We start from the raw sequence: 16,214 nt of genomic DNA on the forward strand, positions 1-16,214 counted from the left end.
CAGTAGCACAATTATTTGGGGGTTTTAGAAAAGCATATTCATCTGATCAATAATTATTGAAGCTCTGTATTCTCTAGAAACTGTACTTCTGTGCATATAAAGCAGTGAAGGCATCCCTTGCTCTTGTGATCATGTGAAGGGTATATTGGAAGGAAGGGGATTACAAGGGCAAAAATAAAATAGGAACATGAGAACAAATATGATCTGAATGTGACTATTGAAAATGGAAAGGGGTGAGGGGATTCTTGAGGCAATTTCCACAGAGCTGATGATCTGATATACTGCATTAATATAAGAGCAGAAGGGAAATGGCACAAAGCTTTCAGCTCTAGATAGTAGATAGATGGTTGATTAAGGAAAAAACAAAACAAAACAAAAATACCAAAAAGGAGAGAACTAAAGGAAGAAAACCTGGGAAACAATATGGAAAAGATTATGAGTTCAACAGCAAGCACAGTTTTGAAATATCTAAGGGGGTTGTTCTAATGATCAGGAAAGGGGCATTGGGTAGGAATATCTGTGAAGGGTTTACATGTAACAATGAATCAGAGCAGTCGAAACATTGTGAGAGCATGAAAGCATTTTGAAAAGACATAGTCATTTATTTGCAATAGAATAAATAGAATAGATAGATAAATAAATAAATAAATAAATAAATAAATAAATAAATAAATAAATAAATAAATAGAATCCATGGCCTCACACATAATAATAATAATAATTTTACCACTGAGATATATACCCACAGCCAGTTTTATAAAACACAAAGACAGTAACTAAAATAGCCATTAAATGACTTGGCTGTAAAAGAATTTTTCAGAAACACTGCAAATTGGGGGTGGGGCAGCTGTCTTAAACAGAAAAGGTGGTGAAAACACTGAAAGAAAAGTAAGCACTGTGCAGAGTTTATGAGACTTGGATGTATTTGTAGTTGAGGATAGAGAAGAGAGTATTTGAACCTTAAGAACAAGGATGCCCAGAGACTATGGAAAATAGTCTTTAACACACATGTGAGAGGATTGCTTTATGAAACAATGCAAAAAGGTGGTAAACTTGATTGATATAAACACTAAAAGTAAATAGTAGAGTTGAGGAAATATTAGGGCATCAGGGATGTTGATTATTGGCATTTGTAGTGAATAGTAAGTTTCAAGAACCAAGAACAGACAGAGACACTTAACTACGGCTTTATTGAGTGAAGAGATGCTACCTACCTACAACAATGCATGGGAATTTCTACATCATGAGGTTTAGGTACAGCCAGTAAGTAGCATGATATACTGTTTTGTAGGGAAAGCCTTCAGCATAAAAAGAAAATGATCAGTTTAACTGTATGTCAAAACAACGATGATAGTATTTAGGCATGGAATTGAAATGGTTGCCTTGAAGTCCAATATCTTGGCCCTGTGTGTCTATAACTAAATATCCTAGACTGTGTAATTTATAAAGAACAAAAGTTTATTTAGCTCATAATTCTGCAAGGTACAAGGTCAAAGGACCACATCTTATAAGGCTTTCTTGCTGGGTACAGAATCCTAAGGCTCTAAAGGACAGACATCAAAGGACAAAAGAAGTATACATACAAGACATGTAAACACTCTTATGATAGGTTCATTCATGAGATATTTTTATTAATTTGTAAATGCAGTCGAGGACAGCACTCTTTACTTACCTTTTAGAGGCCATGTGATCCTACTTCATAAAACTTCACAATGGGAGTTAAATGCAATCTAAATTTTGTTGCTGTCATTCAAGCTGTGGTTTCCGGGTTGAATATTCAAGAAGCAAAGCCCTGAGAGTTCAGCTAGCCCTGAAGGATTGGGGACACCACAGGATTTGAGGTTGTGTAGACCAGATGAGAGAAGTAGTTTATAGGTCGTTGATGCACTTTGGAGTAGATGGCACTGCAAAGTCCAAAGAAGATGGTAAATCACAGAGTAGCTCTTACTACTCATGTTCCTCAGGGTCAAGTTTTGTGACTTATCTTTCATTGTTCAGTGTCTTCATCTGTAAAATGGAATTTTTACCTTTGGCAACACAAAATTTTCAGGTAAATTAAGTTATACATGAAGGACTAGGGAAGTTCTGCTTCTTTCCACACTTAAGTTATAGCACCATAAAACTGTTTGGAGACGGGGCAGGGGGGAACCATTTATTCCACGCTCCCCTAATAATCAAAAAGGAGTTTATCCTGCTGGTTCTTTTTAAATAATGTTCTCTTTAAGTGAATTCATTCATATTCCTGTGGAGGACATAGTGATTACTGATAAAATTTTAAAATGCATACTTTTAACATTATCCATCTTATTTCAACAAAATTCATAAGATTTTTTATGTACATGCATGCACAAATTCTTGAGAATCTTGATTGACAGTATGAAGATGAATTACATAAAATATTTAACCACAGCAAAGAGCCATTTGCAGTTTTTAAAAACCATACAAAACAATATTCCAATGAATTGTCCATGTATAGCAACAAATCAGTAAGAAAGGACAAACCAGCATAGTCAAATAGATAAATCAGATTTAGGCAGGCTACTTTATTGAATTTAAATTGTGCCCGGTTGGCCCAAGAGTTATATATAAGCAATCCATCTTACGTTGTTAATGGAGGTTCTTGAAATGCACCTGATGTTTGCATTATTAAATTTCAGTCTAATGAGCTCTGCTAATACATATTGAAGATGGTTGTAAGGAGTAGAATGTGAATCTGAGCGGGATAATTTGAAAGAAACATAAGCCGAGCATTTTACATGACTCAAGGGGTATATCTACAATTACACATATAACCAAAATTGAATTTAAATGGAATTTCTATTATCCTTGTCCTTCTACCAGGGTGAATAAAGTGTAAATGAAGTAAAAGTCTTTAGAGTTACTGCTGGTTTGTTTTTATTATCTAATTTAGTAGATTTTTTGCAATGATATAAAATGACATAAAAGTTTTAATGTTTCATGACTTTAAACACAGTCTAACTATGTATAAAAGCTTGTAAGTGGAAACAGATGTCCTTGTAATTAGATATAGCACTTCATAACACCATTATGTGAGTATTATACCTTAAGAAAAAAGTGTCAGTATTCATGGTGAAGAAAATCAATCTTTGAAGAAAAATTAATTTTTTATTAAACATGAATTTTCCTTAAATTCCCTCTGTAACTCAGATTTTATAGGTCTATGGATATGTTAATTTTGCATAGGAAACATATTTGCAGCAACAACTAGAATATGTTTATTTTTAAAGTCAGAGTTTTTAGTTGCAGTTATCATGATGATGGCTGATCCAAAGTTTAATGCTGGCACACTCTGATTCTTTTTCTTTTGACGAGGCAATACTTTTTTAACTTAATATTTCATCAACTCTAATGCTATTAGAGACTTATTTTCGCTTAGTTCACTCATCAGGCAGTAAGACGGCAATAAAGGAGAATCGCTCCTTTGAGACGTTAATGCTTCGGAATAAATGATGTGCTAGAACAGAAATTTAATTAATTTACAGAGTATATTGATAGTCCCTTGTTACTGTGCTGTATATTTTTAATCTTCTTTAACATCTGTAGTAAAGTGTTTGAAAAACCCCTGCAGTTGAGCAACTAGTAGATAATTAAGTAATAAGGGAAGAGGTTCTAGAGAGAAAAAAAGACTCTTTTTAGCAAGTGCTGTCATAACATGAATAAAGCTCTATTATGATGTGAATGGGGTGGGGGTGAAAGAGAAATTCCACCTAATCTGATACTTCCACACAGATACTGCAAACTTCTGATACTTAAAATTTGAATCCTCCAGACTGAAACACATATGGTCTACTGGTAAATCAGCTGGCTTTTAATAACCAACTATTTTTTTTCTAATTTAAATGTCATGATTTACCTCACATTGCTAAACTTCATTTTCTTTTTATACAGAGGATATCTTGAACTAAGACTTGGAGATTATAAATAAATATTTGGAATATAAATTCTGAATGAAGAATACAGATACATATTTCTAATTCATGGTGACTGTACTCTTTTCTTTTGACAACTTCACAGAAATAAAGATTAAATTTGTTTCCTTTCCCCACTGTTCTCATTTACAAGGTATGCATTAAATAAGTGCAGTTTTGTTTTGTTTTTTTTGACAGCAAAAGCTGATGAAGCATTAAAAGCCAAAGAAAGGAATGAGGAAGAAGCAAAAAGAAGAAAAGAGGAAGGTAAAAATCAGTTTCTTTTGCCCCTAATGAGTAATTCTTTGGCATAATGTTGTATTCCCTGGGTAGGCTGTAGGATGCGGTGTAATGCATTCACAGGGCTTCATTCCATTTCATGATCTTAAACTGAGACATGGCTTTACACTGTAGTCATTGCCTGGAACTAATATTTGCTGGCATAAAGATTAGTTTAAAAGCATCCTCTGAGGCCAGTGAGATGGCTTGGTGGCTAAGAACACTTTCCACCATGACTAAGCAGCCACGTTCTATCCTGATGATCTACATGGTAAAAGGAAAGGCTGTGCTCCAGAAGTTGGCCTCTGACTGCCACATTAGTACTATGGCAAGCATGCTCATGCAACAGACACTTACACACATGCAACACGCTGTGAATCTTTCAACTCTCAAAAGCTCACAAGAGCAGTTATGTATTGGAAAGCTGAAAGACTAATAATGTGTGCAAATGTTGGCTTTGTATAATATTGTGTAAATTAGAAAGTTAAAACTTTTATCTTAATTAATGCATGCACACTTTTTACCATAACAACCAGAAGGAAAAATGCATTTTTCATCTCTGGTTAGAATCTGAGATCCAGGGAAACCATAGGTTTGAATTTGAAAGTTTAGAATGCTGTATATCTGTAAGAAAGATCTGTATGTTTTGGTGGCAGAACTCTACAAGGAAATGTATTCAAACTAAATTTACATATGTAAGTATTCTTACCTGATTTGACCTGTAGAAATCCTGACTGTATGCTTTTATCTGTAATCAACTAATATTATAACACTGAGAAAATGAACTCTAGTGGCAAAAACCATTAGAATTCTCGTCTTTTGGCTCTATAAAGTATATATCTTGACTTTTGCAACTCAGTGCATTCTCTGATTTCACTGATGTTTGTGAAATGCCTGTATTGCTGGCTGTAAAGCAGCCTAAGGAATTTGTACTGTACTGTTTGTATTGATAATGACTATATAAAATAGGGGCTTGTATCTGTCACAAGTAGTACAAGTTACAGTCTACCGGCTAAAATTTTGTAGCAGGTTCAGCCCAATCTCATTCTTTTAGACCTTAGAGTCTTAGAAATGCTAGTAGTTGCAGGTTTTAATATTATTATTGAATATAATATGAATTCTTGGTCCTACAATGAATTTAAATCCACTATTTCCAAATAATTACTAATGTTATATTTCTAATAATCTCTATTATAAAGAGATTCTAAATTTCCTTCAAAGAGATACTTTAAGATATTTTAATACCTACAGGTATGTGAGATTATATTGTAGTTCCATTTACAATATTTTTGAATTTAGATTAAATGGTTCTTCTAGTGTGATATATAGTACCTTTCTGCCTTGATGTATGAAAATCCCAGTTTTACCTTACAACAATACCTGTTTTTTTTAAATTATTTATTTATTACAATTTATTCACTTTGTATACCAGCTGTAGCCTCCTCCCTCATCCCCTCCCTATTCCACCCTTCCTCCCATGCCCTTCACACTAATAGGGGAGGTCCTTCTCCCCTTACATCTGACCCTAGCCTATCAAGTCTCATGAGGACTTGTTGTATTGTCTTCCTCTGTGGCCTGGTAAGGCTGCTCCCCGCTCAGGGGAGGTGATCAAAGGGCCAGTCACTGAGTTCATGTCAGAGACAGTCCCTGTTCCCCTTAATAGGGAACCCACTTAGAGAATGAGCTGCCATAGGCTACATCTGTGCAGGGGTTCTAGGTTATCTCCATGTATGGTCCTTGGTTGGAGTATCAGTCTCAGAAAAGACTGCCCGTGCCCAGATTTTTTTTTTTTTTTATTCTATTGCTCCCTTTGTGGAGCTCCTGTCCCCTCCAGGTCTTTCTATTTCCCCCTTTCATAAGATTTCCTGAGAGGATGTGGAGAAAGGTGAACCCTCCTCGATTGCTGGTGGAATCTTGTACAACCACTTTGGAAATCAATCTGGCACTTTCTTAGACAATTAGGAATAGTGCTTTCTCAAGACCCAGCTATACCACTCCTTGGAATATATTCAAAATATGCTCAAGTACGCAGTAAGGACAGTTGCTCAACCATGTTCGTAGCCAGAATCTGGAAACAACCGAGATGTCCCTCAATTGAGGAATGGATACAGAGATTGTGGTACATTTACACAATGGTATACTACTTAGCAATTAAAAACAAGGAAATCATGAAATTTGAAGGCAGATGGTGAAACAAAAAAACAAAACAAAAAAAAAAAATTCACCCTGAGTGAGGTATCCCAGAAGCAGAAAGACACACTCAGTGTATACTTTCTTATAAGTAGATATTAAACATAAAATATAGGATAAACATACTAAAATCCATACACCTAAAGAAGCTAAGCAAGGAGGAGGACCCTGGTTAAGATGATCAAACCTCACTCAGAAAGGCAAAGGGAATGGACATTGGAAGATGGAGAATAGAGGAAACAGGACAGGAGCCTATCACAGAGGGCCTCTGAAAGACTCTATCCAGCAAGGTATCAAAGCAGATGCTGAGACTCATAGCCACTTGGAGCCAAACTTTGGGCAGAATGCAGGGAACAATAGCTGTTTTAATTGCTTTTTTCAAGTCTACTATACTAGCTAAAGCATAGACTCCAGGACAGCAGATGATCTAGTGTCTCGGTGCCTCACACATAACAGAAATCTTGGATTGTATAAACAAATGAGTAAGTGGGTGGCCAATTGCCTTTTGCTTTTTTAAGTCCAGAGTTAAATATATTTTGAGCTTACATTGGATTTTAAGTAATCACATTGAAAGTCCATGCTAACACTACTATGTCCCTTTTGTAAGACAAGACCATAGCTGTTAGACAGTTGCTGTAAAGAATTATAGTCAGACAAGACAATATTAAATAATAAGAAATGTTAAAAAGCAGACACACACGGTATATATTCACTCATATAGACATATAACATAGGATAAACCTACTAAAATCTGTACATCTAAAGAAACTAATCAAGAGAGAGGACTCTGACTAAAACATTCAATCCCCATCCTGAAAGGTGAAGAGGATGGACATCAACAGAAGAAGAAAACAGGAAACAACCTAGGAACCTGCCACAGAGGGCCTCTGAAAGCCTCTGCCCTGCAGACTATCAAAGCAAACGCTGAGATTTGGCCAACTGTTGGGCAGAGTGCATGGAATCTTATGTAAGAAGTGGGAAATAGTAAGAGGCGGAGAGGACAGGAACCCCACAAGGAGAGCAACAGAACCAGAAAATTTGAACACAGGGGTCTTCCCAGAGACTCTAACCAAGTACCAGGCATGGAGATAACCTAGAACCCATGACAGTTTAGTGTCCAAGTGGGTTCCAGAGTAATGGGAAGAGGGACTGCCTCTGACATAATCTGATTGGCCTGCTCTTTGATCACCTCCCCCTGAGGGAGGAGCAGCCTTACCAGGCCACAGAAGATGACAATGCAGCTACTCCTGATGAGATCTGATAGACTAAGATCAGAAGGAAGGAGAGGAGGACCTCCCCTATCAGTGTACTTGGGGAGGAGCATGCATGAAGAAGGGGGAGGGAGGGTGGGACCGGGAAGGGAGGTGGGAGGGGCTTATGGAGGGATACAAAGTGAATAAAGTGTAATTAATAAAAAACAATAATAAAAATAAATAAACAGGAAAAAAAAGAAATGTTATCAGTATTTGCTATATAGCTGTATCTTTACTGAAGTTCACTGAATTTTCTGTGCATTAAAAAACAAGATAATAATATATTATTGAAGAAAATACTTCAACTGATTAACTTCTATGACACTGATTTTAAAATATGAAAGTCACGTTTTTTATTCATGAGGTTCCCTGTACTTGTTTTGTATAGGTAAATCAGTCACTTTTTAGATTCTTTGGTATTGTTTGCTTCCATTTTTTCATATGGATTATATTGAATTCTATTAAATTAACCTTTCCCTGAAGATGATTAATGTATAAGCTACATTTATTTTATTTCACATAATTAGTCTAGCTGCAAATTAAAGCTTGAGATACATTGGTATGAACTTCTGTATCTGAAAGGATAATAATCTTTTATTTCGAGTCTAGAAGCCACTAGTAATTCACTCTGTCACATCATCTATACAGTTCATATCTTAATTTCTCAGCGTGCTGATATGCAGCACAGGGTTGAAAGCATTGTTCAAATGTAGATAAATATTGTCTATCTGGCTTTCTTTTTCCACTCTCTGTTATCTCAACAGAGCTATTGTGTCAGCATAGCAAAAGCCGTACCTTGCAATTTCACGTTGACTGTTATGCAGTTCTTTCCTTTGAGTGTTCTTAAATCAATAGCATATCATGTTTGAAATTATTGTGTCCAAGACAGAAGTCAGGCTGTGTACCCAGAACGCCAAGGTAACTGTTTCACCTTAGATCTTTCCAAAGTTAGCACTTCCTACTGCCCTTCCATGTAGCTCAGTTGACTTCCCCTCACTGATGCTGCCAGCGCATTGGCTATAGACCTTCATTCACAACCATATGCACTCTCCTGGCATTATGTAAAGGAACATCTCTTAGTAAAAGTAAACAATTCAGAATTTAGTTTTTAACAATTTCCTCTTTCAAGGTAAGTACTTTTTTCCAACTTCAGGTTGTATTTCAGGAAATGAATATTAAATCCTTCAGTTCTATTTCTTTTCTTATTTTGACTTAAGGAATATCTCACTTTGGCTCTTCTTTTTCTTTGTGTATGTTTAGAAATGTTCTTCCTATACTTGCTTGGTATTTTGAGACAGTCTTGACATGTAGCTCAGACTGGCCTGAAAGTTACTAATATATGTCAGGCTGCCCCTGAACTCAAGATCTCCCCACATCATTCCCAGCTTTCTTAGGATATTTTTAAGGCAGATAATTGAAAGTTATCTCAACTTCTAGAATGCTTTGATACAACTGCTTGGGTTTACTAAACATTATGTTTATGTTTAATTTAGTATTTATTTAATGGTGTTAATTATCTTTAATGTATTTATAAGCATAATGGTCTTTCTTTTGCATCTTATTTCTCTCTAATTTATTTGATATAAATACAATGGTTTTTTAGTTGTTTTCCTATATGCTTATTCAAAAAAAATGCTCTATTAGGCTTTTTAACTTCAAATTTTTTGTTTCCAAAAAGCTCAGGCAGCCTGTGCTAAATTATTCGTGGACATGCTGCACAGTGCAATTGTGAACATGGTATGAGGCAGTTGTAGCAAAACCTGAAGGCACACCACAAGTCTTGTTTGTTTAAGTTAAAAGTCAAGTCTGTTGCCAGCACAGATGGATAAGAAGTAAAATACAGTGGTCTTAATCTCATGTCTCCTTTCTTTCTCTCTAGTAATCCTTTAATCAGGGTGAGATCACGAGTAGGAGAAATAAAGGGAAAGAGGTGCCAGCAGTGTTCTAAATATTATATGTATTCTAATGCCACTGAGTCCTCACAAACTGAGTGTGTACTATTATGTTATTTCTGTAATGTATGGCCACAAGACACATTGCTTAATCACTTTCTATAGAGCTGGTAAGTGGTGAAGATTCCCCTTAAACAATCAAATCACAAGCCTTACACTTAGTGTTAAAAGTAATATAATTGAGGGTCTGGGGAGATAGCTGGATAGGGCCCTGGCTGTAAACGCAAGAGGATATGAATCCAGATCTCTAGCACCCATGGCTGGGCCTGCCTAGGACCCCAGCTTTGGAGGATAGAAACACATATACCATCTATACTGAGACTACGGCCTAATTCTTCTTTCCTCCATGCTTTGTCTTCCTCCCCGAATCTTGCATCCCACCTCCTACGCATCTGTACATTATAGTGTTCTTGTTAGAGCTGTTCCGATACTGAGCTTTCTCACTTAGGTTTCTGGGAATCACAGACAAAGTACTCCAGATACAAGCATGTGTTTTAGCAGGGTATCTTTTAAAAACAATTTTTTTGCATTTATTTATTTATTTTTATTAATTACAGTTTATTCACTTTGTGTCCCCCTGTAGCTCCCTTCCTCCTCTCCTTCCAATCCCACCTTTCTTCCCTCTTCCCCACCTGTGCCCCTCCCCCAGTCCACTGATAGGGGAGGTCCTCCTCCCCTTTCCTCTGATCCTAGTCTATCAGATCTCATCAGGAGTGGCTGCATTGTCATCTTTCTGTGGCCTGGTAAGGCTGCTCCCCTCATTGGGGGCGGTGATCAAAGAGCAGGCCACTCGGTTCCTGTCAAAGATCATCCCTGTTCCCATTACTATGAAACCCACTTGGACACTGAACTGCCCTGGGCTACCTCTGTGCAGGGGTTCCAGGCCATCTCCATGAGTGGTCCTTGGCTAAAGTATCAGTCTCAGAAAACACCCCTGTGCCCAGACTTTTTGGATCTGTTGCTCTCCTTGTGGAGCTCCTGTCCTGACCAGGTCTTACTATCTCCCACTTCTTTCATAAGATTCTAGCAGGGTATCTTTATCTGCTTTTCTCCCAGTAGACTGTATTAGGGCCATACTTAAGCATCTCATTTCTCAGACCCGCTTCTTAGAGATTTTGCCCACACCAGTGCTTTGTGGTTCTTAGACTTAACATATTCAGAAGGAGAACTGTTATAATCCCCTTTTCCCTTCTACTGTGATTTATCACCTAAAATCCAGAGAAAAGGGTGAATGTTTGGAGTTCTTATTTATCTTTAAAAGAACACTGGCATGACTAAAAAAAAAAAAAACCTGAAGCTAGACATGGTCATGAATGCCTGACTTCCCAGCATGTGGTGGGCAGATACAGAAGGTTCAAGGCCAACCTTGGCTACATAGTGAGCTTGAGACTAGTCTAAGCTATATGAGATCCTGTTTAATTAAGTAATACATAGCTAACTACAGTAAATGGCACTTGGCTATCCTTTAGGAGTCATTATCTACTTGATTGTCATGTTAATGTAGGTTAAACAAAGAGGAAAGATTGCCCTCTGTAGCCTCAATTCTGAGTTAGCTACTTATAGTGATACTCACTAATATTTCTAGATTTAAGTACTTGAGAACTTCTCCTATTTTGACTTACCTTGTTAGCTTGTAACTTACCTTGTTAGGTTTTAAATATCTCTTTAGGAAAGTTGTATACAGTATTCTGTATATCAGATATGACATTCCTGTATCTTTATGATCCAGTATTTTTTTAATTAAATTCTTTTTTACATTAATTGCATTTTATTCACTTTGTATCCCAAATGTAGCCCCCTCCTTCATTCCCTCCCTCCCTTATCCCCTCCCATGCCCCTCTCTAAGTCCACTGACAGGGGAGGTCCTTCTCCCATTCCATCTGACCATAGCTTATCAGGTCTCATCAGGACTGGCTTCAGTGTCCTCCTCTGTGGCCTGGCAAGGATTCTCTTCCCTCAGGGGAGGTGGTCAAAGAGCCAGCCACTGAGTTTATGTCAGAAACAGTCCCTGTTCCCCTTACTAGGGACCCACTTGGATACTGAGCTGCCATAGGCTATATCTGAGCAAAGGTTCTAGGTTGTTTGCAGGAAGGGTCCTTGGTTGGAGTATCAGTCTCAGAAAACACCCCTGTGCCCAGATATTTTGATTCTGTTGCTCTCCTTGTGGATCTCCTGTACTTTCCAGGTCTTACTAACTCCCCCTTCTTTCATATGATTCCCTGCACTCTTGCCTAAAGTTTGGTTATGAGTCTCAGCATCTGCTTTGATACACTGCTAGGTAGAGTCTTTCAGAGGCTCTCTGTGGTAGGCTCCTGTCCTGTTTCTTGTTTTCTCCTTCTTCCAATGTCAATCCCATTTGTCTTTCTAAGTGAGGATTGATCATCTTACCCAGGGTCCTCCTTGTTTAGCTTCTTCTTTGATAACCTGCTGGGTAGAGTTTTTCAGAGGCCCTGTGTGGAGGGTTCCTGTTCTTTGCCCTGTCTTTTCCTACTGCCAATGTCTATCCTGTTTACCCTTCTGAGTGAGGTATGAGCCTCTTCCCTAGGGTCCTCTTTGTTGTTTAGCTTCTTTAGGACTATAGATTTTAGTTTGTTTTTCCTATATTATAGGTTAATATCCACTTATAAGTGAGTATATACCATATGTATCTTTCTGCTTCTGGGTTAACTCACTCAGGATGATCTTTTCTAGTTCCCACCCTTTTTCTGCAGATTTCATGGTTTCCTTGTTTTTAATTGCTGAGTAGTATTCCATTGTGTAAATGTAAAATTTACACAATTGTAAAAACAATTTCTATATCCATTCCTCCATTGAGGGACATGTAGGTTGTTTCCAGATTCTGGCTATTACGAATAAAGCTGCTACAAACATGGTTGAATAAATGTCCTTGTTGTGTACTTGGGCACCTTTTGGATATATGCCTAGGAGTAGCATGGCTGGATCTTGAGGTAACACTATCCCTAATTTTCTGAGAAAGTGCCAGATTGATTTCCAAAGTGGTTGTACAAGTTTACATTCCCACCAGCAATGGAGGAGGGTTCCCCTTTCTTCACATCCTCTCTAGCATGTGTTGTCAAATGAGTTTTTGATCTTAGCCATTTTGATGGTTATAAGGTGAAATCTCAGGGTTGTTTTGATTTGCATTTCCTTGATGACTAAGGGCATTGAACATTTCTTTAAGTGTTTCTCTGCCATTCGATATTCCTTTGTTGAGAATTCTTTGTTTAACTCTGTACCCCATTTTTTTTAATTGAATTGCTTGATTTGTTGGTGTTTATTTGAGTTCTTAACATAATCTAGATATTAGTCCTCTGTCGGATGTAGGGTTGGTGAAGATCATTTCCCAATCTGTAGGCTGTCATTTTGTTCTATTGACAGTGTCCTTTGTTTAACAGAAGCTTTTCAGTTTCATGAGGTTCCATTTATTGATTGTTGATCTGAGAGGTATGTTGTTGATGTTCTCTTCAGGAATTTGTCTTCTGTGCCAGTGAGGTCAGAGCTCTTCCCCACTTTTTCTTCTAACAGATTTAGTGTGTCTGGTTTTATGTTGAGGTCTTTGATCCACTTGAACTTTATTTTTGTGCAGAGTGATGAATATAGATCTATTTGCATTTTTCTACATGTAGACATCCAGCTAGACCAGCCCCATTTGTTGAAGATGCTAACCTTTTTCCATTGTATGGTTTTGGCTCGTTTGTAAAAAATCAAGTATTACTAGGTGTGTGAATTTATTTCTGGGTCTTCTGTTCGATTCCATTGATCCACCAGTCTGTTTCTATGTCAGTACCATGCCACTTTTATTACTGTTGCTCAATAGTACAGCTTGAGATCAAGGATGGAGATACCTCCAGATCTTTTATTGTACAGGAGTGTTTTAACTAGTCTGGATTTTTTTTTTTTTTTTGCTTTTCTATATGAAATTTAGAATTGTTCTTTTTTTTATTTTATTTTATTTTGCATATATTTTATTACTTTTTTTGTATTTTATTTTTTTCTTATCAGTTACATTTTATTAACTCTGTACCCCAGCCGTGTCCCAATCCCTCATTCCCTCCCAGTCCCTCCCTCCCGGAACTCAATGACTGGCTCTTTGGCCTCCCCACCCCCCCAAGGGAGGAGCAGTCCTGTTAGGCTACAGAGGAGAGCTTTGCAACCAGTCCTGAAGATACCTGATAAAACAGGATCAGATGAATGGGGAGAATTGTTCTTTTAAGTTCTGTAAGGAATTGTGTTGGTATTTTGATGGGAATTGTATTAAATGTATAGATTGCTTTTGATAGAATGGCCATTTTCATTATATTAATCCTACCAATCCATGATCATGGGTGATCTTTCCATCTCCTGATATCTTCTCCAATTTCTTTCTTTTAAAAATTTTTTTTAAAATTTTATTTTATGTGCATTAGTGTGAAGGTGTCAGATCCCTTGGAACTGGAGAGACAGTTATGAGCTGCTTATGTGGGTGCTAGGAAGTGAACCTGGGTCCTTTAGGAAGAGCAGACAGTGCTTTTAACCACTGAGCCATCTCTCCAGCCCCCCAATTTCTTTCTTCAGAGATGAAGTTTTTTTATACAGGTCTTTCACTTGCTTGGTTAGAGTCACACCAAGGAACTTTATGTTATTTGTGGCTATTGTGAAGGTTGTTGTTTCCCTAATTTCTTTCTCAGCCTTTTTCTCAGTCTTTTTTATAGGGGAAGGCACTGTTTTTGTTTGTTTGTTTGTTTGTTTGTATGTTTAAGTTAATTTTATATCCAGCCATTTTGGTGAAGGGATTTATTAGCTGAAGGAGGTCTCTGGAAGAATTTTGGGGGTCACTGATGTATACTATCACATCATCTGGGAGGAGTGGTACTTTGACTTCTTCCTTCCCAATTTGTATCCTCTTGATCTCCTTTAATTGTCTTATTGCTCTAGCTAGAACTTCAAGTACTGTGTTGAAGTCCACTAATAGGAGAGGTCCTTCTCCCCTTCCATCTGACCCTAGCCTCATCTGGACTGTCTGCATTGTCTTCCTCTGGTATGGCTGCTTCCCCATTAGGGGGAGGTGATCAAAGAGCAGGCCAAATAGTTCGTGTCAGAGACAGTCCCTGTTCCCATTACTAGGGAAGCCACTTGGACACTGAACTGCCATGGGCTACATCTGTGCAGGGATTCTAGGTTATCTTCATGCATGGTCCTTGATTGGAGTATCAGTCTCAGAAAACACCCCTGTGCCCAGATTTTTTGGTTCTGTTGCTTTCCTTGTGGCATTCCTGTTCCCTCCAGGTCGTTCTATCTCCCCCTTCTTTCATAAGATTCTTTGCACTCTGCCCAAAGTTTGTCTCTGAGTCTCAGCATCTGCTTTGATACCTTCTTGGTGGAGTCTTTCAGAGGCCCTCTGTGGTAGGCTCCTGTCCTGTTCCCTGTTTTCTCCCTCTTCCAATGTCCATCCCCTTTGCCTTTCTGAGTGAGGATTGATTATCTTATCCAGGGTCCCCCTTCTTGCTTAGCTTCTTTAGGTGTACAGATTTTTAGTATGTTTATCCTATATGATATGTCTAATATCCACTTGTAAGTGAGAATATACCATGTGTGTCTTTCTGCTTCTGGGATACCTCACCCAGGGTGATCTTTTTTGGTTTCAACATCTGCCTTCAAATTTCATGATTTCCTTGTTTTTAATTGTCAAGATATTATTGTTACCTAGAATTAAAGCACAATAGTATAATGTTATATATTATATATATGTATATAATCTATAAAAATATATTTATATATATATGCCCTATTTTTCATTGCCCTTTTAGTAACTTTTATTATTTGGAAGTCTATATGCTATGTGAGTGAGATGGCCCAGTGGGCAAAAGCACTTTGTGCACAAGCCTGTCAGCGTAGCTTTGGCCTCTGGAGTTACGTGACAGTGAACGAAGAGGGCAGCTCCACAGAGTTACCCTCGGCCTCCATCTGCCCCCTGTAGTACCCTCATGACCACAAAAACATAACACACACTAAAATAACTTTTTTAAAATTTTATTTATTTTATGTATATAAGTGTTCTAGCTGCATTTGCACCTGCCAGAAGAGGGAATCAGTTTACATTATAGATGGTTGTAAGCCACCATGTGGTTGCCGGGAATTGAACTCATGACCTTTGGAAGAGCAGACAGTGCTCTTAACCACAGAGCCAACTCTCTAGCCCCTAAAATAACTTTTAAATTTTGAATATGTTCACTACTTGCTAGGTATTTTTGTGCAATATGAATAGATCCTAAAAGAGAAACTAAAGCCCCAGCTTAAGAGCTTACATTGTACAATAGGAAGAAACAAAAAAATTATGAAAAGAAATTAATAGTTTAGAAAAATTAAATAGAGGTTAGTCCTTTTCATCCTGTATAACCTTTGGTAACCTTTAAACCCAATTTTTCCATCCATTAAAGAAAGTTTGATATTCTTATTTACCATCTAAATATATAGTGAGGATAATGTAGTGTGAAACTCAATTAATTCTATCATATTTTTGCATGCCATAGAGTACATTGAGGAATGCAGAAATGACTATGATTCTCTGGCTGTCGCAGCACATTATACTCATTTTAGGAAGGTGTGAGTAGTGGACATGAGTGACAGTAAGG

At 37.5% G+C, this 16,214-nt stretch overlaps 1 protein-coding gene across 1 annotated transcript in view; it reads left to right on the plus strand.

The window, feature by feature from the left end:
* Rsrc1 (arginine and serine rich coiled-coil 1) overlaps positions 1 to 16,214 on the plus strand; it is a 279,466-nt gene that overhangs the window by 214,110 nt on the left and 49,142 nt on the right. Inside the window, exon 8 of the mRNA XM_055596771.1 lies at positions 4,128 to 4,196. Within this exon, the coding sequence (XP_055452746.1) occupies positions 4,128 to 4,196 (69 nt within the window). The remainder of the gene's footprint in view (positions 1 to 4,127; positions 4,197 to 16,214) is intronic.

The sequence above is a fragment of the Psammomys obesus genome, unplaced genomic scaffold, assembly GCF_907164565.1.
Source record: "Psammomys obesus unplaced genomic scaffold, mPsaObe1.curated_primary_1811, whole genome shotgun sequence".
Taxonomy (NCBI): Eukaryota; Metazoa; Chordata; class Mammalia; order Rodentia; family Muridae; genus Psammomys; species Psammomys obesus.